Source organism: Oncorhynchus gorbuscha, linkage group LG04, assembly GCF_021184085.1.
Source record: "Oncorhynchus gorbuscha isolate QuinsamMale2020 ecotype Even-year linkage group LG04, OgorEven_v1.0, whole genome shotgun sequence".
Classification (NCBI taxonomy): domain Eukaryota; kingdom Metazoa; phylum Chordata; class Actinopteri; order Salmoniformes; family Salmonidae; genus Oncorhynchus; species Oncorhynchus gorbuscha.
Genome location: NC_060176.1, coordinates 48,387,245 through 48,410,500, shown reverse-complemented (window position 1 = coordinate 48,410,500; position 23,256 = coordinate 48,387,245). Strand labels below are relative to the sequence as shown.

The 23,256-nt window shown below is 41.3% G+C and overlaps 1 protein-coding gene across 3 annotated transcripts; it reads left to right on the top strand.

The window, feature by feature from the left end:
* Positions 1-8,892: 8,892 nt before the first annotated feature.
* LOC124034185 (E3 ubiquitin-protein ligase CHFR-like) lies at positions 8,893-22,046 on the top strand. Of its 3 annotated transcripts, none has more exons than XM_046347034.1 (18): positions 8,893-9,026; positions 9,470-9,613; positions 10,581-10,680; positions 11,438-11,547; positions 12,056-12,115; positions 12,229-12,441; positions 12,828-12,920; positions 13,003-13,192; positions 13,412-13,566; positions 13,803-13,965; positions 14,106-14,284; positions 14,560-14,661; positions 14,760-14,843; positions 16,026-16,096; positions 16,841-16,928; positions 17,232-17,339; positions 17,459-17,531; positions 18,764-22,046. In XM_046347034.1, exons 2-18 carry the CDS (start codon positions 9,508-9,510, stop codon positions 18,804-18,806), a joined length of 1,938 nt encoding a protein of 645 aa, XP_046202990.1. In that variant the 5' UTR covers positions 8,893-9,026; positions 9,470-9,507; the 3' UTR covers positions 18,807-22,046. The 3 variants fall into 3 exon arrangements, with proteins under 3 accessions (XP_046202990.1, XP_046202989.1, XP_046202988.1); XM_046347033.1 differs by having other exon boundaries at positions 12,786-12,920; XM_046347032.1 differs by having other exon boundaries at positions 12,750-12,920.
* The last annotated feature ends 1,210 nt before the right edge of the window (positions 22,047-23,256 follow it).

Below are 23,256 nucleotides of genomic sequence, written 5' to 3'. Positions count from 1 at the left end.
CTCGGAACTGCGAAAACTTGACTTCAGTGAGTTCAAGACACCTGGGCAGTCGGGAATAAACGAGCTCCGACTGGGAGAATACGTTTTGAACGATCATCCGTTCAAACTCAGAATTGTAAATCCGGACTCTTTCTAGAGCTACGACCTGAAGATCAATGACGTCATCATGATTCAACCTTGCTTTTTTTCCAAGTTCCTAGTTGTTTTGAAAGCACCATAAATCCAGAGAATGACAGACTTTGCAGACAACATTTGCCCACGAAGGACCGGCGCGCCACCTTCCTGCTAAAGTGAGCACAGCACAACAAGGTGAGTCCAAAAATGTATTGTATGTCGCTGCATAAATGATTTAATATGCCAGGGAGAGAAGTAAACTGTAGCTAAGAAAGTAATACTAAGTGTATGTTATGTAGTAAGATGTTAGTTTAGTTTATTAATTCGACCATTTTTAAAAACAAGCACACATAAAACTTAAAAGCCAAACATGCACATGAATCAAATCATCGAGGATAACACACAAAGTCTGGGACTTATTTCCATTGTGGTCCTCTTGAGACAAGATGGCTATACAAGATGGAACACAGTATGGCAGTGAAATAATTAAACCTAAACATAAAAGAATAACATCTATCTCATCATTCCAGTTACATCACAGGGGTTATTCATATGGGCACAGAGGACATCAAAAATATTTTTACTTTATGTTTAAAGCTGTCCAGAGAGGACGTTGTTTTTATAGGCAGAGGCAACTCATTCCATTCTGAGGCTCCAGTGAAGAAGAAAGTACCTTTCCCAGCATTACTCCTGAACCTGTATAAGCACAGATCAGCAACACCTGATCTGGTGCTGTGATTGTGTGCATCCCTAACACTTAAATATCTGGGCGCAGGACCATAAATACTCCTCTAAACCAAGCCTAGTCTAATCTGGGACACCCTAGCCTCAACAGGCAGACAGTTTAGTTCCTGAAAGCAGCTCCTGCCTATGTGAGTATGTGGACTCACCTTCAATACTACCCTGATCAACTTATTATGGGCTATCTGGAGCTTCCCCTTCATAAGTTTAGATAAGCCCCCAAACCAGGAAGTACTAGAATAGTCAAAATGGCATTGAATGAGGGCAGTAGCTAGCACTTTCACGGAGTCCTTATCAAGCAGCTTTGACTTTCTAGACAAAAACTAGGGAAAAAATGTACCTTCCCTAGCACCTTATTGGCCGTGCTCACACCTCTCAAGCTTCCATCAAGGATACATCCCAAGTAGCTAACAGAGGTTTTAGGAGTCAGCACCTCACCCCCCTAACTTCACTCTGATTTCAGACAACCTACACAATTTAGGTCTGGATCCAAAAAATAATCAGTTTTCCCTAAGTGCAGAGATAGCTTATTATCTCCAAGCCATTTGCTAATGTTAGAAAGCTCTGTGCTAAGTATGCTCTCCAACATAGTTTTACTTTTGTGAGACACCAGAAGTGTAGAGTCATCTGCATAAAGAAAAATACGGCAAGAACAATCATCTTTCATATCATTAATAACAGCAGAGGCCCAAGCACACTCCCCTGCGGAACGCCACAACTCATTGGTTTTGCCTGAGACAGTGAACCATTAACCTCTACTACTTGCTCCCTCCCTGATAAATAGGACTTTACCCAGCCTAAAGGGATACTGCTTAACCCCAGTGCCTCCAGTTTGGAGGTTAGGAGACAGGAGACAAAGGCCTTCTGTAGATCAAGCAGTACCATGTGCCTCACCCTAATCATTTGGTCTATTTCATTTTGCTTACTGTTCTGACTTGGTGGTGCACACGTAGCCTATAACCTGTTTTAGAGAAATGTAATCATGTAATATTGTAAGAGCTTTCATTGTCTGCTTATATGCCCCTTTTATTTATCAGACGATTCTGACTTGGTGTACAGGGAGAACACTGTAAGAACGGCCTATGTTCTGAATGCTGTCGCTGTACATTTCAAAAGTGCTAAACAAATAGTTATATTGACTACGTTTGTCCTAGCTCGCTCATTAATGTCTTAATCGAAATTACGGATTGCCTATTATCCTTTTGTCGTCTCAATTGTCATTAGAAACCACATTTGTTTAAGCAAGTCAGCAATATCAGCTATGTTTTTTAAAAGACAGTAAATGAGGCTGAATGAAATGTTTCGCTCCGCTGATAGCCAGGTGTAGCAGTGGTAAGATGTTGGGACTGCTGTTGTGTAGGCCCTAACTGTATGTGAGCACTGTTTGTCAACGTTATAGTGCAATTAATGTATTGTTTAGTGTTGTGTAGTGACTTTGCTGGCTTGCATCTGATAAAGGAATTTATATGTTTAAAGTAATGATTGAAGTATTCCACCCTGAAATCATATAATTGTATGAAATGTGTTAGAGTCATAATGTAATAATGTGTGTGACTAGACCATTGTGTAACTATTTCGCAATATGAGCTGGATAGAGTTGAGACATTCAAGGCCAACTGAACTGTCGACTTGTGATAACTCTGAAAACTGACAACAGGAAAGAGGCCACATCCAAGGCCCCTCTAATCTAGGGAGGAGAGGAACGGCTAGGCTTGCAGAAGAGTGTGTGTGTGTGTGTGTGTGTGTGTGTGTGTGTGTGTGTGTGTGTGTGTGTGTGTGTGTGTGTGTGTGTGTGTGTGTGTGTGTGTGTGTGTGTGTGTGTGTGTGTGTGTGTGTGTGTGTGTGTGTGTGTGTGTGTGTGTGTGTGTGTGTGTGTGTGTGTGTGTGTGTGTGTGTGTGTGTGTGTGTGTGTGTGTGTGTGTGTGTGTCTCTGTGTGTGTGTGTCTGTGTGGGTGTGGGAATTATAAAATGACTGGGTTCTCATTTTTGACTTCAGAGTACTCTCTGACTAAAGGATTGATCTATTGCAGACTGGGGGCTTTGTCTAATTCTTCATTAACCAGGGTCTTACAAACTTCTGGGAATTGGTCAAGGCTATAGTGACAGTTGAGTTCAACCATTGGGATTAAAATTCTCGTGACAGCATCCCACTTCTTTTCTTTTTTTGCCCCACCAAGATTTACATGCTAAAATCGACACTGGACTTTACTAACATCAAGAGGGCTTTGTGTTGGAGCCTATTTCTCCTATTTAAGAAATAAGAGGTAGGCCTACCTGTTTGGCAGACGAAATGAGGCTATAGGCTGATACTTTATGTCTATAGATTTGTCTGTCAATCCTTCCACCCACCATGCACTCGTTATAGGCTACCTCCGTGTCAGTGAAGGGCTGTGACGTGAAAACAAAGATTTGAATTGAGAGGGTATGCTATAGGCCTAAATTTCACTAAAGAAAATGGCAAAAAGCACAGGCCTACCCCTTGTTAGCTGAAAATTTTAAGGAAAAGAAAACAGTTCCGATTATATTAAGTGTGATATAATTTGTGTGGGCCGTTGGCCTGGCAGGCTGGAGCCCCTTCTCTCAAAACCCCCTGTAGTTCTTCTGCATTACAATCTCTGATACCAAAAAACTTCTCTGCTACTGCTACTACCAATTCAATCTTTACATTTACATTTAAATCTTCTGGGATTCCCTTTCAATCTGTGCGGTACAATTAATGACCATAGCAATATACGCCAAGAAGCCAACCTTACCAAAGCACATACTGTTCGGGTCACTCTGTACTGGCCTACTACTCACAGGGATCCTCTCAGGCTCACTCACCCTTTGCCTATCATCCTCCACTTTCTTCACTGCCTCAGCATATGTCACTTTCTGCACTGCTCTCACCCTGGCATGTTCAATCTGTCTCACTTGCACAAGACATTTCTGATCCCCAGCAACATGGCCTCCCCCACAATTGAAACACATAACCTATTCCACCTAATCTATACACTTTTTGTCCCATGCCCTCCTGCACACTTCTCACACCTCGGAATCTCCCGCCTACATACTGCTGCAACATGACCATGAACTTGCCACCTAAAACATTGTAGTGGGTTCGGAACAAAAGCTCTCACGGGATAACTTATATACCCTAGCATGACTTTATCCTGCAAACACTCTGCATCAAAACTCAGGACAGACAGGGTCTCCTCAGTCTCGCGATCCCCACCGGGTCTGTGTTGCACCAATCGACATGCATCACAGACACTGGGGATCTCCAACTTCAGTCAATCTACCTTAACACTTAACCCCACCCCAGTTTCTCGAAAACATGCAGCGCCCCTCTCCCTCTGAGCAGCAGACACACAAAAAAATCAATGCAAGTCCACCTCTGGATACTTTGACAGGATTGACAGAACCCAACTCCTTCTTCACCCAGCCTGATACCACAGACGGATCGGCCAAAAGGTATGGGTCCATTTGCTCCACCAATTGTACTCCCACTGGGCCAGAGTCATGTCTGGCATTTTCCTGATCATTGGGGAGAGGCTCTGAAGCCTTCACCTCACCTGACGACGCAGAATTTTCCTCCTCACTTTTGTCAGGATCAATTTCAAGTTCACTATCCGTCGATTGCTCAGGGTTTTCAATTGCGTAACATGCATTTTTCGCTCCTGTACATGACTCAAAGGAGAAAATGGCACACCTGGCACCAATCATTACGCGCACCTGCACTTCATCATGAGGCAAACCTGGACTTACCTTCCCTATATCTGGTACTCCCTTTAGGTCCTTTCCCAAGTCAGTATTGTTTCTGTGTTTAAGTGAAGACGCCACTGCTATGTTATCTCGTTCCATGTTTGTTGTTTTATTAAAGGTAGCACCTGCTTCTAGACTCTCATCGTCTTTGTTACAGGCTTGTATTTCACAGTCGGTTTGGGTTTGCACCTCGCGCCATTCTCACCATCTGTCCTCTTCCTCACCCGGGCCTCCGACATGAATTCCATCTCGTGAGGGAATTCAGGAAACTCAGTATCAAGTCATCCGCTGCTGCCATACTCCCTCCACAGATCTACTCATGCCATCCTCCATGAACATCACTCCAATCACTCCAATCCTTTCATTTTTTTGCTAAAGTCCATACTTTTTAAAGGTGCAATGTGCAGAAATCTGTCAACCACTTACTGGTTGCTAAAATTATAATAGTTTGCCTAATTTCAGTTTGTGACAAAACAAGCAATGTATAATGTACAGAATCATTGTACCATCTAAACCACTGTGAAATATATTTTTCAATAACAAAAAATATTGTCATGTTTTGTCTTATATTGTCTTGTCATTTTGCTTTTCCTTCTGTTCGTTTTCCCCCTGCTGGTCTTTTTAGGTTCGTTCCCCTTTTTCTCTCTCCCTTCCTCTCTCTCTTCTCTCTATCGTTCCGTTCCTGCTCCCAGCTGTTCCTATTCCCCTAATCAATCATTTAGTCTTCCCACACCTGTTCCCTATCTTTTCCCCTGATTAGAGTCCCTATTTCTCCCCTTGTTTTCCGTTTCTGCCCTGTCGGATCCTTGTATATTGTTCACCGTGCTGTGTCTTTGTATCGCCCTGTCGTGTCGTGTTTCCCTCAGATGCTGCGTGGTGAGCAGGTGTCTGAGTCTGCTACGGTCAAGTGCCTTCCCGAGGCAACCTGCAGTTCATGATCGAGTCTCCAGTCTGTTCTCGTCATTACGAGTGGAATTGTGCTTTATGATTGATTATTTACTTTACTGGATTAAAGACTCTGTTTTCGCCAAGTCGCTTTTGGGTCCTCATTCACCTGCATAACAAATATTATGTTTTCAGCTTGCTTGAAGCTGGTGTACACAACCAAAAGTAAAAGACGCAAAAATGGTTAGATGTAGTTATGTATTTCAAAAATGTACTTTGACTTTAATGTAGCTGTAAGCTAGGCATTAATAGCAACTGGCTCACTCATGAAGTGCTAAGGTAATGCTAGCAGGCTTTTAGGGCTACTGTTAGCAGGCTGGTAGGGCTAATGTTATCAGGCTAGTTGGCTAGCAACCTTGTAAGCTGATTTGTAACAATATATTTCTAAAGTATTTGCTTGTAAATTGGCTGAAAATTACATTGAAGCCAGTAGTCATGAGTGCAAATTATGTGGTTTAATTTGAAGTTATTTCTGTTGGAGTTAACTTTATGGAATAGGCTGGCTTTCCGGTTCCTCCATGTTACGTCACACTTCTCAAATGTTTTTTCCAGCATGACTTCAGCATTTTTCTGAATACTGATCAGTTTTATGTGATAACTTGACAAATAGAAAGTGAGGCGTATAACTTTGCATTGGGTCTTTTGATGCGTATTCTAATGCAAATCCATTTGTTACATATGGTTAAATTTATGCTACCTACCCTTTAAGAACACAAAGCATAGAAATAGCGCACATAGAATCTACCACTTCTTAGACTTGCTTTCAATGAGACTGACATATCTATAACTCACATTTCTATGAATTCTATTGAATTTGGTCAGGTCGCCCAAAATGTTCCTTATTCTAGCTTTAATAAAACGTTAATCAAATACAACCACTAACGGTTATCCTCATTGCTGTTGCTCTAAGATGGCCGCTCAGCGCAAACGCGCATGTGCCAATTGAACCTCAACATGGAAACAGTCTGTGGTTCTATTTAATTAACGTTTTATTAAAAAGTATGGATTTCAGCAAACAAAGAAAGGCAGACAATTACAGAGGACAAACATAGGTACATGGTACCCTAACCCTAACTCTAGCTGCATGCAGTGATGTAAAGTATATAAGTAAAAATACTTTAAACTACCACTTACGTAGTTTTTGTTGGGGTATCTGTACTTTACTTGAACATTTATATTTTTGACAACTTTTACTTTACTACATTCTTAAAGAAAATGATTAACTTTTTACTCCATACATTATCCCTGACACCCAAAACTACTCATTACATTTTGAATGCTAAGCAGCACAGGAAAATGGTCAAATTGATGCACTTATCAAGAGAACATAGATCCACAGAAGATGCAATCACCATCTGCCCTATCCCATCTGGACAAGAGGAATACCTATGTAAGAATGCTGTTTATTGACTATAGCTCAACATTCAACACCATAGTACCCTCCAAGCTCATCATTAAGCTTGAGGCCCTGTGCAACTGGATCCTAGACTTCCTGACAGGCCACCCCCAGGTGGTGAAGGTAGGAAACATCACCTCCACTCCGCTGATCCTCAACCCTGGGGCCCCACAAGGGTGCATGCTCAGCCCCCTCCTGTACTCCCTGTTAACCCATGACTGCGTGGCCAAGCATGCCTCCAACTCAAGTTTGCAGATGACACAACAGTAGTAGGCTTGATTACCAATGATGACGAGACAGCCTACAGGGAGAAGGTGAGGGCTCTGGGAGTGTGGTGCCTGGAAAATAACCTCTCACTTAATGTCAACAAAACAAAGGAGATGATCGTGGACTTTAGGAAACAGCAGAGGTGGCACCCCCCCTCTCCCCAATCTACATTGACGGGACCGCAGTGAAGAAGGTGGAAAGCCTCAAGTTCCTTGGCGTACACATCACTGACAAACTGAAATGGACCACCCACACAGACAGGGTGGTGAAGAAGGCGCAACATAGCCTCTTCAACCTCAGGAGGCTAAAGAAATTTGTCTTGTCACCTAAAACCCTCACAATATCACTGCCTGGAACGGCAACTGCAACCGCAAGGCTCTCCAGGGGGTGGTGCAGTCTGCCCAACGCATTACCGGGGGCAAACTACCCGCTCTCCAGGAAGCCTACAGCACCTGATGTCACAGGAAGGCCAAAAAGATTATAAAGGACATCAACCACCCGAGCCACTGCCTGTTCACCCCGCTATCATCCAGAAGGTGAGGTCAGTACAGGTGCATCAATGTTGGGACCGAGAGGCTGAAAAACAGCTTCTACCTCAAGGCCATCAGACTGTTGAATAGCCATCACTAGCACATTAGAGGCTGCTGCCTATAGGCATAGACTAGAAATCACTAGCCACTTTAAGAAATGGAACACTAGTCACTTTAATAATGTTTACATATCTGGCATTACTCATCTCATATGTACTGTATATAATGTATTCTATACTATTCTACGGTATCTTAGTCACTTAATATTTACATATTTGGCATTACTCATCTCATGTGTATATACTGTTTTCTATACTTTTTTACTGCATCTTAGTCCGTTCTGCTCTGACATTGCTTGTCCATATGTTTATAGTTTTAATTCATTCCTGCTTAGATTTGTGTGTATTGGGTATACTGTATGTTGTGTAATTTGTTAGATATGACTCGTTAGATATTACTGCACTGTCGGAGCTAGAAGCACAAGCATTTCGCTTCACCCGCAATAACATCTGCTAATCACGAGTATGTGACGAATAAAATTTGATTTGAACATTCCTCGTCATTCCTACTGCCTCTGATCTGACGGACTCACTAAACACACGTCTGAGTGTCCCTCTGACTATCCTTAAAATATATATATATAATAAAGTCATGCTGTCTGGTTTGCATACTAAAAGGAACTTGAAATGATTTATACTTTTACTTTTGCTTTTGTTACTTAAGTATATTTTAGCAATTACATTTACTTTTGATACTTAAGTACATTTAAAACCAAATACTTTTAGACTTTCACTCAAGTAGTATTTTACTGTGTGACTTTCACATTTTCCTGAGTCATTTTCTATTAAGGTATCTTTACTTTTACTCAAGTATGACAATTGGGTACTTTTCCCACCACTGGCTGCATGTCAACATCCTAGTGCAACCCTAGCAGCTGCCTCAACCACAACCCTACCACAACCCTCCAAATTCCCAATGAACCCCTGGTTGTATATGCAGTTTTGACATGAGTTTTGACATTAGCCTTACAGTATAATTCCACGCAGATGCGTTAGAAAATAAATAAATTAAAGCATTTTTGCAAAGATTTATGTGATATTAATATTGTTTTAACAGCTTTTCCCCCCCAGACTACTTTCTCCGCCCCTCCTCCATCAGCTGATGCTTGTAAATACGTTTAGTTGCCAGGAAGTAAACTAGTGTGCGTGCCAAGATGGAAAATGAAGGGACAAAACATCTTCAAGCTAAAATAATCGCGCTTTTGAGAGTATAGTAAATCTATTTTCAAGGTAGCTAAATCGTTTTATTTCTAGTTTCTAACACCTGTTAAGCAGTTTGAAAGTTGTTAGCTAGCTAGCTACTAGTAGCCAGTTTTAGCAATGTTTATTTTGAAAACGAAGTTTATTGTTGATGCATGTCCACGTTAACTTGTTTTGATGTTTGATTGACTAGCTTCAAGGATGAAATACCCTGCTAATCAAACGTTTTAGCTACATTAGCTACTTTAGCAAGCTAGGTACAGTAACATCTTTATGTTTCTTGTTCCAAACAGGGTGGTTAATTCATTGTTTATCCTTCTAAGCTAAGCTAAGCTAGTAGCTAATGTTAGCTACTTAGCTAGCAAGTGCTCCACATTTCTCAACTAGAATAGGGTTCGCTTCTTAGATGACATATTTGATGCCACCAGTTTAAGAAGTGTGTTTACATTTCTATTGTTCATGATTTGATCTAGAAATATAGCTAGAAGACTGGAACGTATCAGCTTTGAACATGGATATTCATGAAAGAAGTCAACCATGGGGGAAGTTAGTAAAAGTGGACACTGAATCGGAAGTATTGCTTGTCAACAGGGAATGTACTGTCGGGCGAAGAAAAGGTACAATTAACATTCCACACAGTGACATTAACTCACTTCACCATATTGTAGGCTACTTTCTGAAATATATAGGAAGTTCTGTGGTAGGACACTAACTGTTATTTATAAATTATATAAATATTTAATGAGTTACTAAAATACCTGTTCTAAATATGAATGATTATTGCTCCCACAATAATAGTAATGTGCAAAATATAGATTCTATAAGGCATGACACTTTTTAAAAACTAAATATAATCGGCGTTGCTTGTTTTGAGGATCTGGTTTCTAAATGTCTTGATGTTTGTGACAAAAGACAACATGTCATAGACATGAGAGCCAGGCAGTGTCTGGGCTCTTTAATAAAACCAGTTAATTTAAGGCACAATGCCCAAGGTCACTAAAACTTAGACACCCCCTCTGATGATATCAAAGGTGTCTATTGAGGACATGTGTGCAGAATGGTATGTAGTCTCTATTATATTGAATTCCAGGATTCTGCTTTCCAATACAAGTGGTCTGATGCACCATCCAAAATATGGTATAAAGGAAGGGTGTAAATATATCGACAATAAATCATCAATCTCAGTCTAGTAATTTGAGCCGCCTCGTGAAAATATCAACTGCCCATTGCCTAAAGACATGTTTTCCTGGTATTTTAAAATGTTTCATGAATAAGTCGTAATTGTCCTTGTTTATATTAACGTGACGTAAACAAAGTAATGCTTTTTACACACGGAATAGCACAACAGCTCCATAAGGAATAGGGGGATACCTAGTCAGTTGTACAACTGAATTCCTTCCACGGAAATGTCTTCCGCATTTAACCCAACCCCTCTGAATAGGAGATGTACCTTCATCGACATCATAAGTAGCCTACCATACGAGAACATCTAGCTTATTCAAATCATGCTTAAAATAGTCATCTTAGACGAACGATGTTGTGATTTTCTGTGCATTTTTATGAACCGTCATTTTCTTTCACCAGGCTGTGATCTTTCCTTTCCTGCTAGCAAACTGGTCTCGGGGGATCACTGTAAGATAGTCCAGGATGAGAGCTCAGGGTTGGTGTGGCTAGAGGACATGAGGTATGAGGGGGGTCTCTAACAATATTTTTGTTGTGTTTTTTCTTTCTCTTCGGTCCTGTATAGCTTATAGGCTCAATGTGGGCCCATTTTCAAGGCTCGTCTGATCAATTCTTTGTTTAACAATGCGGTAATGTGAAGCATTTTACCTGTTAGCCTAATCAGGCTAAATAGATTTGAACCTGCGTTTTTATGTTAGGTTTTATTATATAAGAAAAAAATATGTTATGCAGATTGTCCTGTTTGTTGTGACTGGTCAGTGTATTTAATGGTAGATTGAACAGATCTAGGCCTGCACATCACAGTGTAGTCTAATTATCAGTGTAAAGCAACCAGCTTGGAGGTAATGAAGCAAATGACACTAACCAGTAATTAGAGGTTGTGTTTTACCATGCTCTGAGTCAGCAAAGTATTCTCTACACACATCACTCTAGTGTCCGCGCACACACCCACTGCATTAGGCTATGCATCATTGAGCACAGTGGTAACTCTGTTTTGCTTCTGAATATTGTGGAAACCTCTGCAATGGAAAGACGGAATGCGACCGTGTATTTACTCAATAGTGTAGGATACAATTCCATCCCTATACATCCCATGAAGAGAAGCTACTATTTAATCAATGCCCTGTTCATTGCTACTATAATAATAACTGCATCCCTAGTCTGGGATTTCTTCCAAGGCTGCTGATAAATCCACGACAGAAATGACTGACCAGTGTTGTTTTTTTTGTGTGCGTTTTTTTTCCCCCCCACCTCTCTAGCACCAATGGTACAGTGATTAACATGTCAAAGCTGGTGAAAAAGCAGGTTCATATGCTGCAGAATGGAGACGTCATCTACTTTGTGTACAGGAAAAACGAGCCAGAGCTAAGTAGGTTTTTTTCCCTATATTCATTGGGGTGTTTCACTCTGTGGTCTCTTTGTTGCTAAACCATAATGTTGGTTTCTCTGTTTTACATCGGTTATATCTCCTTAAGATAACTTCAATTAATTAGTTAAACAAACAGGGAGCACAGTTTAAAAAACGTTGGAAATGACTTAAATGTAAATGTAGGCTGTATAAAGAATATAACGTTTTTCTTAAGTTTCTTCAGAAAGTGTATATAAATCAGTAGTTCATAGTGCATAAATGTCTTTTAGCCACTTGTTTTCCTGTGTATCTTTCGCTGCTGACACCTTGGTTATATAATACATACACAATTAACTTACATAATGTGTGTAAACTGAGTTGGACAAGTAGGTCAGCTAAACTCATTCTTGACTGATCAAAATAAGAGTAATATGTTCCCTTTTTGGAATATTTAATGAATTATTCATGAAAGTTTGCCTCAACAACTGAGTAAAGTATAAGTGTGGTGTGCAATCTTTTGCTCGTACAGATATTGCCTACACATATCAGTCCATAAAACCAGAGAGGACATTCTCACAAGACTCAATTTGTAAGTAGGTAATACCCAAATCAACGTGATGTTTGACTGCGACCTCTGCATCCTTTTCATGAAAAGGCTCATTAGCTTGTTTGTTGCTTACCACCCTTTTCTCATCCTGTCAGGCGACGCCACCAAATGCTCAGATATGCAGCAGAAAGCCCAACCCTGCACTGTTCCAGCAGCAGTGTCTGTGGAGCCATTCCTGGTTGGACCTCCTTGGGAACAGCAGGCCTTAGAGGAGCCCCAGCCCTCCACCTCCTCCCACCTCTTCCACACATTCTCCCCCTCCACAGCATGTTCTTCTGCAGCCTCCCTCCTGCACTCCTCTGCCCCAGGTAGGCTTTCCATCTGGCCTGTGCTTGCTCTATATTTTGGTTAATTGTGAAGTCTGCCGCCCTCCCCCCCTCAAATTCTTTAACCGATATAGCATGTCTCCCTTGAATTGTGCCAGCTTTGTTCACTGTCCTTTACCTCTTTCAAAATCCCTAAATTCAAGGGCTGCTCTGGACAACTGATAATATGATAGACTTTATCCGATTTGATCAGACTTATATGGCCACTACTACTCCTGCTATTCAAGGATAGGCACAGGTAACTGAATGTGCTCAATCTCATGGGCTTTTGATAATTCTTCGTCTCTCAGGTTCCGAGGGTCCTAAATGTGCTGCATCCTCTGTAGGCAAGGCTGAGGAGCCCAACTCTAACCACCTCTGCTCAACAGACGTGCGACAGACTGAAGGCCAGAACAGAGTCCCAATGCTGGAAGAGGGGGACATGGAGCCAGAGAGAAAGAGGAGGAAAACTGACGGTGCTGGTCAGTGTCATTAACTTGTGGGGTCTTGATACTTGGTTGGTGACGCTTGATTGTAACAGTTTTCCCCCTTTTCCTTCCCTAGATAAGAACTATGATTTTGGACTGCCACATACTTCCAGTATTGAGGTGGTGGGCCCGGGCCCAGCTAAGGGAACTCTTATCACGGATCTATTGGGAAAAGCTGCCGTGACTGTGGAAGGAGCCACGACTGACAAAATGGAGGAGTCCCTCACCTGTATCATCTGTCAGGACCTACTTCATGACTGTGTCAGGTACAGCAAGACTGTACCTACTACTACTAAATTTGAAAATAGGCCCACTCCACATTTTCATTGCTTGTGGCTCCTCGCAGCAGATGAAAATAACTGTTTCAATAAATATAATATATAGCCATATAAACACACAACATTGTGTAATTCCATTCTGTACGACAGAAAGCTGCATCCACTGCATTGTTCATGTTATCATCTCCCTGTGCGTCTCCTAACTAGCCTGCAGCCCTGTATGCACACCTTCTGTGCTGCGTGTTACTCTGGCTGGATGGAGCGCTCGTCTCTCTGCCCCACCTGTCGCTGCCCCGTAGAGAGGATCCGCAAGAACCACATCCTCAACAACCTGGTGGAGGCCTACCTTATCCAGAACCCAGGTTTGTATCCAATCTGCCCTACTCTACCCTTGGACCCTCATTAACACTACTGGGGATGGTCCCCAGCTCTTCCCCCTGTTAAACACGGCATTTGTGCATCTTGTCTTATGTGTTTCTCCTTGTCCTGAATATCTGTACAGGGCTAGCCTATAAAAAACATACGTGGGCCTTTTGTTTGTACCATCTCTTTTTGTGTGTGGATAAAGAATTGCAATATTGACCCTGTGTGTCCACAGAGAAGTGTCGCAGTGAGGAGGACCTGAAGAGCATGGACGGCCACAACAAGATAACTCGGGACATGCTGCAGCCAAAGATTGAGCGTTCCTTCTCTGATGAAGAGGGCAACTCCGATTATCTCTTTGAGCTCTCGGACAATGACAGCGACGCCTCCGATATCAGGTCAGACAAAAGAGTAGCTGTGTGTATGCGTGAGAGTGTTTGTGGTCTTGTGTGTACAGTATGTGACCGAGTGCGTGTGACTGTGTTGTGTTTTTCTCCCACTGAAACCTTTTCTCCTTGTTCCTGTTGTGTGTCCATAGCCAGCCCTTTGTGATGTGCAGACAGTGTCCAGGCTACAGGAAGGAGGTTAGCCAGGTTCTGTGGGCCATAGGGCCAGCTTCTCTAGGACCAGCCCCACCAACTCCTGAGGACAGGGCTGGGAAACCCCTTGGAGAGAGGCCATCAACATCATCAACACGCTCTGACTTCCCCACTACAGGTTACTGAACTGTGCCGAACTGTTGATCACAATAATGGATAACCTTTTTGTATAGTGATTTTATAACTGATATGTAATCGTTCTACATTGTGATCAAATTGGCTATCAGAATGTTGCCCTCGCCTGAACACAGAAATGTGTTGGTCAGATGCGCTACAAGCATTCCATCTGCAGATTCTACAACAGTACAGTGTGCACCTTTCAGGGCCTCGACCCAGATGATACGCGTATGTGTCCCACTGAAATGTTTCCCTCTGTGTCCTGTCCTCCTGCAGCTCCTCGAGAGTACACGTGTCCTCCTCAGGGCAGCCATGTCATCTGCACCTGCTGCCTGCAGCCCATGCCAGACCGCCGCACCGAACTCTCCTCTCAGCAATGTGAGTGGCCCACAGGCCTGTCAGTCAATGTTCATGGACCAACGGCACGGTTGCCTTGGCTGAATGTGCTGATGGGTGTGGTTCTTTGTGTTGGGCAGGTGTGGCGTGCCAACGGCCCTTCTGCCACATGTACTGGGGCTGCCAGAGGATCGGCTGTCAAGGCTGCCTAGCATGTTTCAATGGTTTGTCTCTGCTCTAGTACTCCTAAGGGCTAGATTTACTAAGCACTGGTTCAGTTAGTCCCTGATATTTTCCAAGGGTAAATAAAGAATACAAGGTTGAAGAAAATGGTAATTTAAGGTTAAAGGGTTAGTTCGTCATTTTGGCATTCCAATTAACTCATGGATACAATTTGTATGTCTCCGCGTCCAGTATGATGGAAGTTAGAGGTAGGTTTCGTTAGCCAACGCTAACTAGCGCTAGCTTAACGCCAAGACTGGAAGTCATCGGGCATAGAGCTGTACCTGAAGACTTCCAGTCTTTGCGCTAAGCTAGTTAGCATTGGCTCACGAAATTACCTCTAACTTCCTTCATACCTGATGCAAATACATAACATTTTTTATCCACAAGTTCATTGCCAAAATCCCAAACTAAGTTGTAGTACTTAATCGCAAATAGGTTTGTGGATATTCGTTTAATTAACCTTAGAAAATAACCAGTACAAACTTCACACTGGGCTATTAAACAGCCATCACGAACATTGAGTGGCTGCTGCCAACATACTGACTCAAATCTCTAGCCACTTTCGTAATAAAAAATGAGATGTAATAAATGTATCACTAGTCACTTTAAACAATGCCACTTTATATAATGTTTACATACCCTACATTACTCATCCCATATGTATAAACTGTACTCTATACCATCTACTGCATCTTGCCTATGCTGCACGGCCATCGCTCATCCATATATTTATATGTACATATTCTTATTCTTTCCTTTACACGTGTGTGTGTGTGTGTGTGTGTGTGTGTGTGTGTGTGTGTGTGTGTGTGTGTGTGTGTGTGTGTGTGTGTGTGTGTGTGTGTAAGGTAGTTGTGAAATTGTTAGATTACATGTTAGATATTACTGCACGGTCAGAACTGGAAGCACAAGCATTTCCCTACACTCGCATTAACATCTGCCAACCATGTGTATGTGACCAATAAAATGTGATTTGATGCTTAGTTAACCAGGCCTTTTGGGTGATTTCCAAGGTAACACTATCATTTTGGAAAGTTTGACAATAGTGGTTGCAAATGGAAATTTACCAAGATAGATTTCCTATATTGTCCCTATGTCTTACTCATCATTTGTTACTGAATCACATTACAGTAGCATGTTTACCAGTATGAGAAATATAATATCTGTGTCTTCTTCCACAGAACTCAACCTTACAGACAAATGTCTGGATGGTGTTCTGAACAGCAATAACTATGAATCAGAGATCCTCCAGGTACATCCTTTTTATACTCCTTGGCTCTAACCGTTGGTCTGTCTGGACACCCAGAAACAGTATCTGCACTATTTGGGGTGGTTTCCCAGACACAGATTCATCTTAGTCTTGGAGTAAAACACTATTTCAATGGCGATTCTCCATTGAACATGCTTTTCAGTTTTTTTATGGCTCCTGAGTGGCGCAGCGGTCTAAGGCACTGCAGACATCCTGGTTCGAATCCAGGCTGTATCACAAGCGGCCGTGATTGGGAGTCCTATAGGGCGGCACACAATTGGCCCAGCGTCGTCCGGGTTTGGACTGTGTAGGCCGTCATTGTAAATAAGAATTAGTTCTTAACCGACTTGCCTAGTTACATAAAGGTTACATTAAAAGTACAATTTTGTTGTCCAGGACTAGTCCTACTCTGTGTCTGGGAAACCGGCTCCTTGTTACATAACTCAATTTAAGTGACTGTATTTCATTTGCATTTGTTTATAACTTCTCTACTATGGAGATCACTAAAGTCTAATACAGTGCCTTCAGAAAGTATTCAGACCCCTTGACTTTTTCCGCATTTTGTTACTTTACAGCCTTATTTAAAAAATGGATAACAATTTTTTTTCTTTCAATCTTACACACAATGCCCCATAATGACAAAAAAAACTAATGGAAATATTACATTTACATAAGTATTCGGACCCTTTACTCAGTACTTTGTTGCACGTTTGGCAGCAATTACAGCCTCAAGTCTTCTGCTTACAGAATTACTTGTCAGCCAGAGGGATGTCGTGGAGGGACATGCTACAGGAGGGTCTTCGGGGCCTGCAACAGGGAACCTTCTATCTCTCTGGTCAGTCTTGACACTATCCTCTTCACCTCACGTATCTTGAGATTGGAAGTATTCCAGGTTGCCTTTTTTGCAGTTGCACTGCACATCTCAGAAAATTGCTACATCATAATAAAGTGTTTCTGAGGCACATCTGCAGATGTTATGAGATATGATCAACACAACTGCAAAAACGATAAGCTGGAACGCCACCATTAACCTTCCCATCTTGAACATGGTTCTAAGTCCTACTGACAGTGCAGAGCATCCTTCCACCTCCCTTTGGAACGCACTAGTAACCCTCGCTCTCCAATTTTTCTACCCCAGATTATCGCATCAACAGTAATGCCATAATGTGTTTCTGCTGTGGCCTGCGTGCCTTCAAGGAGCTGGCCTACAAATATAGACAGAACATTCCTGGCTCGGAGCTCCCAGGTGAGAGAGCACTGCCCACAACGACACAGCCTCTAACGACTGTAGACTGCGAGATGGCAATGAACTTGCATATCCAAATTATGAATGAAACTTTATTTGTTTGATATTCTTTCCCACAGTTGCTGTGACGTCTCGGCCTGACTGTTATTGGGGACGCAACTGCCGAACTCAAGTAAAGGCACACCACGCCACGTAAGTTACATGTGGCCATTATCTTCTGAATAGGTCTCCACAGTCCAAGCTTATATGTGTACCAGTCAATAGTTTGGACACCTACTTTTTTTGGTGGCTATTTAAAAAGTAAAAAAAAACTATTCTACATTGTAGAATAATAGTGAAGACACAAACTATGAAATAACACATATGGAATCATGTAATAACCAAAAGTACCCTTTGCCTTCATGACAGCTTTGCACGTGCTTGGCATTCTCTCAACTAGCTCATGAGGCAGTCACCTGGAATGCCTTTAAATGAACAGGTGTGCCTTGTTAATTTGAGGAATTTCTTTCCTTAATGCGTTTTGAGCCAATCAGTTGTGTTGTGACATGGTAAGGGTGGTATACAGAAGCCCTATTTGGTAAAAGACCAAGTCCATATTATGGCAAGAACAGCTCAAATAAGCAAAGAGGAGCGACAATCCATCATTATTTTAAGACATGAAGGTCAGTCAATCCGGAACATTTCAAGAACTTTGAAAGTTTATTCAAGTGCCGTCGCAAAAACCTTCAAGCGCTATGATGAAACTGGCTTTCATGAGGACCGCCACAGGAAAGGAAGACCCAGAGTTACCTCTGCTGCAGAGGATAAGTTTGTTAGAGTTTCCAGCCTTTCACCCCAAATAAATGGAGTGCATCCTCAGATGACCTGGCCTCCACAATCACCCTAACTCAACCCAATTGAGATGGTTTGGGATGAGTTGGACCGTGGAGTGAAGGAAAAGCAGCCAACAAGTGCTCTGCGAATATGGGAACTTCTTCGAGAGTGTTGGAAAAGCATTCCTCATGAAACTGGTTGAGAGAATGCCATGAGTGTGCAAAGCTGTCAAGGCAAAGGGTGGCTACTTTAAAGAATCTCAAATATATTTTGATTTAACACTTTTGGGGGGGTTACTACATTTTTCTATATGTTATTTCATAGTTTTGATGTCTTCACTATTATTCTACAGTGTAGAAAATAGTACAAATTAAATAAAACCCTTGGAATGAGTAGGTGTGTCAACTTTTGACTGATACTGTGTGTATAGTTGTGTGGTCTCTGTTAGTGGCTTCAATGTGGCTGTACATGTATTTTACCAGCAGGGGGCACTGTTTTATCAGCTTGGCCAATAACACCTGCTAGTAGAGGAAAGCTGCAATCACTTCTTCACTGCAGCTCTGGTTCATGATGTGACACATTTGTATTGTTTCCTTTTCACCTTGTTGCAGGAAATTCAACCACATATGTGAGCAGACGCGTTTCAAGAGCTGAAGAGCCTTGTGGGTGACCTGCTATGCAAGGCTCCTCTCCAATCACTGGAGCAAATACTTGACTTCCAAGGATCTCCTGTATTACTCTCTGTCTCTATACAAAGTGGTCCTTTTTTTCCTCCCTCCCTTATTAAACAGCTCTTTGCCCTGAGGTAAAGTGTCTCTCTCTTAGGTAATAACTTGTAGTTCCCTAACAGGTTCTATAGACTTCGTATTTGATTATATGCAGAAATTACAATCAAACTCTTTTGAGAAGACTGGCTAGGTAATGATTAGCCCAGTCTTATAGGCATAGTAGGGTGGGATAGTACTATGCGCTCCACACAGTAGGACCGGATTCCCCTATATGATGATGGACTAATATCTTATGAGGAATATGATCAGCACCCTTCATTGCATTATGATGTTATTTTGGGTACATGATCATATGACTAGTTTGAGGGATATATATATATATATTTGTTTTTTAAATACACTGAGAACAATTGAAAATAATAATTTGTTCTTAACTGACTTGCCTATTTAAATAAAGGTAAATAAAACATAAGTGTACAGTTACACACTGGATGAAATGGCATCTTTTGTGACCATAGCTTAGAAGGCATAAATATATTGATATTAGTAAGCCGTTGGCACTTTTTCTATTTCCGTGTGCCTGAGTAGTTGGCACAACAACAAAAAAAAAGGATGAATTGATTTTGTTTTTCTCTCTCAACTTGTGGTGTAGTGCTTTAGATATCTTGGAGAATTCTGTATTTTGAAGGCTTCCTACTTTTGTGAAAATACAGCCGCAAATGGTGTTCTAAATAGTATTCATCTGTTGGAGCCTTCCCCCAAACCTACTAGGTAGAATCACAGCTATGTTGTCTAAAGACTTCATATGCATATCTCGACATTGAGGCTTCTTGTGGTTTCTATATCTCTCTCACACACACAAGCAAAAGCATGTGAACCCTTGTAAATACCAGGGTTTCTGCATAAATTGGTCATAACATTTGATCTGGTCTTCATCTAGGTCACAACAATAGACAAACACAGTCTGCTTAAACTAATTACACACAAGCAATTATACATGTTGTCTTTTATTGAACCCACCGTGTAAACATTCACAGTGCAGGGTGGGAAAAGTATGTGAACCCTTTGATTTAATAACTGGTTGACCCTCCTTTGTCAGCAATGACCTCAAGCAAATATTTTCTGTAGTTGCAGCAGTGGCTTCTACTGTGGTGTCCTCCCATGGACACTATTCTTATTTAGTGTTTTATGTTTTGTAGACAACAGAGAAGTTAGCATGTTCCAGAGATTTCTGTAAGTCTTTAGCTGACACTAGGATTCTTAACCTCATTGCAAGAGCACAGCGCAGAATGCTCAAATCATCTTTGCAGGATGGCCACTCCTAGGGAGATTAGCAACAGTGGTGAACTTTCTCCATTTTTATAGATAATTTGTTTTACTGTGGACTGATGCACATCAAGGCTTTTAGAGATACTTTTGTGACCTTTTTCCAGCTTTATGCAAGTCAACAATTCTTAATCTTAGGTCTTCTGAGATCTCTTTTGTTCAAGGCATGGTTCACATCAGGCAATTCTTCTTGTGAATAACAAACTCACATGTTGTAAGTGTTTAATAAAGGCAAGGCAGCTCCAACCAACATCTCTAATCTCGTCTCGTTGATTGGACTCCAGGTTAGCTGACTCCAATTTAGCTTTTGGAGAAGTCATTAGCCTTGGGATTCACATACTTTTTTCCTAGCCTACACTGTGAATGTTTAAATGATGTATTCAATATAGACAAGAAAAATACAATGTGTGTGTTATTAGTTTAAGCACACTGTCTATTGTTGTGACTTAGATGAAGATCAGATCAAATTTGATGACCAATTCATGCAGAAATCCAGGTAATTCCAAAGGGTTCACATACTTTTCCTTGCCACTGTATGGATGACAAAGATATTCAGTGGCACCATTTTGAATTCAGACAGCTTCCACGTATTAATAAGACGGTGCAATTTGTGTTTATTGGAAAAGGGAGGTTATACTTAGTTTTGGGAAAAGGGGATTTCTGCTGAGTTTCTTTGGATTTCCCGACAAGGGCAAAAAGCCATGTACAAGCTAAGCATAATAGGGCTGAGTGAGAATCCATGGGATAGTTAGTTGTATAGGATTTCAGTTTGTCAGGCGGGGATAATGAGGGTTATATGTTGAAATGTTGTTTTATCTGAGGCTGGGAAAGGCAGGGGTGTTCAGTTATATGCTTTGCTCGGGATAATCAACGTAAAGCAGATTTGTTTCTTTTTTCTTTTAAGTAGTGTATTAGAGAAGCTTTCTCAGCTCTGAACTAGTAGTAACGGCCAATGCAGTTTTTTTGTTTGTTAGAATGCACAATGGTTTGTTAGACTTGGGTTCAGGGGGGTAGAATTGTTCCTCCTTTTTTGCATTGTTAGGTCAGTGGTGTTGGCTAAACATGTTGATTTAAGCCAACAACTTGATCATACTGGGTGTATCATACTTGTTAGTAAGGATTACTATTCTGTATTGTTTTGCAGAACCCCCCCAGGTAATAATATGTTGAACTTGACACTTTACATTTACATTTACATTTAAGTCATTTAGCAGACGCTCTTATCCAGAGCGACTTACACTTCTGCTTTGTATTCCAGTTAATACAATGAGTACACGTTTTTGGACCATATGTTGCCATATTGAAGTGTAACCTTGGAGCATTTTGTATCGATCTTATAGCAAAGTTATTTTTTTATTTTTTTTTGTGCGATGTTTATTGTTTTGGAGGAACAAATGCCATGGTTTGGTTAATCCTAAATTGGTGCAAATGTCCTGTATTAAGTTTTGAGGAAATACTACATTGCCATTTGAATTCTAACTTGTTTAGGGTGTTTTCACTGTCAGACAAAGTGTTGGATTTACACAGTACTCACTTGTCTCTTACCATTATCTTTAAATTAGTGACCAATCATATGAACGTCTAATTGGCCCAGTGTCTGCAGACCTTTTAGTCTAGCAAGAATGCCCTGATATACTATTTTCTTATGTGCCCTTTTATATATTAAAAATAACTTGCGTTGTTATTAGTGAAGGAAAGTACAGCATTTTGGGGGGAGGGTTGGGGGTATACAGTCATTAAAGTGAAAAGAATTACTTAGCAAGAAATGAAATGAAGAGGTTATTCACTTTGATCCAATATCTTGTGTATTCTGTGTAATAAAATAAAAAAATGTTTTGTTGATTTTTGTAAATTGTGACATTAAATTACAACATTGATTTAATATGGAAAAAGTAGACTGTCCAAACTGTTAGATCTGTTTACAAGCAAGACGAGCTTTGAGGGTATTTGCTTCTAATTCTGCTCGCACACATTGACAAATTTGAATCACTCATTTGAACATTTAGGCTGGGATTCAATCTGATTGTGGGTTATAGGCATTGCGTGTTTTAAAAGCAATGTTCGCAGAGATCCCATTAACGGTAAACGCTGCATATGTTGGCTCAATCGGAAATTGCCTTTAAAATCTGCAATGCCCATAACCTGCGATCGGCACCCAACTGTTCTTTTGATGACACACAAGATTACAATTAGGTGGGGATTCAAACAAACACCAATTAATGACCTGTGCACAGCGATAGATTGAAGGCAATTGCCCAAACATTCATGGAGATTAAATTAGCTGTAAAGTCCACAGATGTCTGTCTGCTCAAGCAGATATGACCTTAGTCTATCACAGTTTACTGGTCCTTTGTGTTTGATTCCCAGTCCCAAGCTGAACTGTAATAAGCACTGAGGAAAAGGTGGAGAATACGACTTCTTTTATTCTCGATTACGGCATCTGTTGAGAAACGTCCTTGTGCAATCAATGTGTGTGAAACTCGGGATTGGTGCTGTAACTCGACCTACTGTGCATTTGGAAAGTATTCAGACCCCTTGACTTTCCACATTTTGTTATGTTACGGCCTTATTCTCAAATGGATTTTAAACATTTAAATCCCCCTCAATCTACACATTACCTCGATGACAAAGCGAAAACTGTGACATTTTTACAAATGTATTAAAAATAAATAAAAACTGACTCTATTTAAGCTCAGGTGCATCCTGTTTCCCATTCGTCATCCAAGAGCTGTTTCTACAACTTGGAGTCCACCTGTGGTAAATTCAATTGAATGGACGTGATTTGGAAAGGCTCCACAGTTGACGGTGCATGTCAGAGTAAAAACCAAGCCATGAGTTTGAGGGAATTGTCTGTAGAGTTCTGAGGCACAGATCTGGGGAAGGATGCCAAAGAATGTCTGCAACATTGAAGGTCCACAAGAACACAGTGGCCTCCATCGTTCTTAAATGGAATAAGTTTGGAACCACCAAGACTCTTCCTAGAGCTGGCTGCCTGGCCAAACTGAGTAATCGGGGGAGGAGAGCCTTGGTCAGGGAGGCAGGTGACCCAG

Bases quoted from the DNA above. Each gene is read 5' to 3' on its own strand.
- LOC124034185 (XM_046347032.1), top strand. From the start codon at position 9,508: ATGGATATTCATGAAAGAAGTCAACCATGGGGGAAGTTAGTAAAAGTG. The intron at 13,193-13,411 runs GTACAGCAAGAC...TCTCCTAACTAG, and splicing joins CTACTTCATGACTGTGTCAG to CCTGCAGCCCTGTATGCACA. The intron at 14,844-16,025 runs GTTTGTCTCTGC...CTTCTTCCACAG, and splicing joins CTGCCTAGCATGTTTCAATG to AACTCAACCTTACAGACAAA.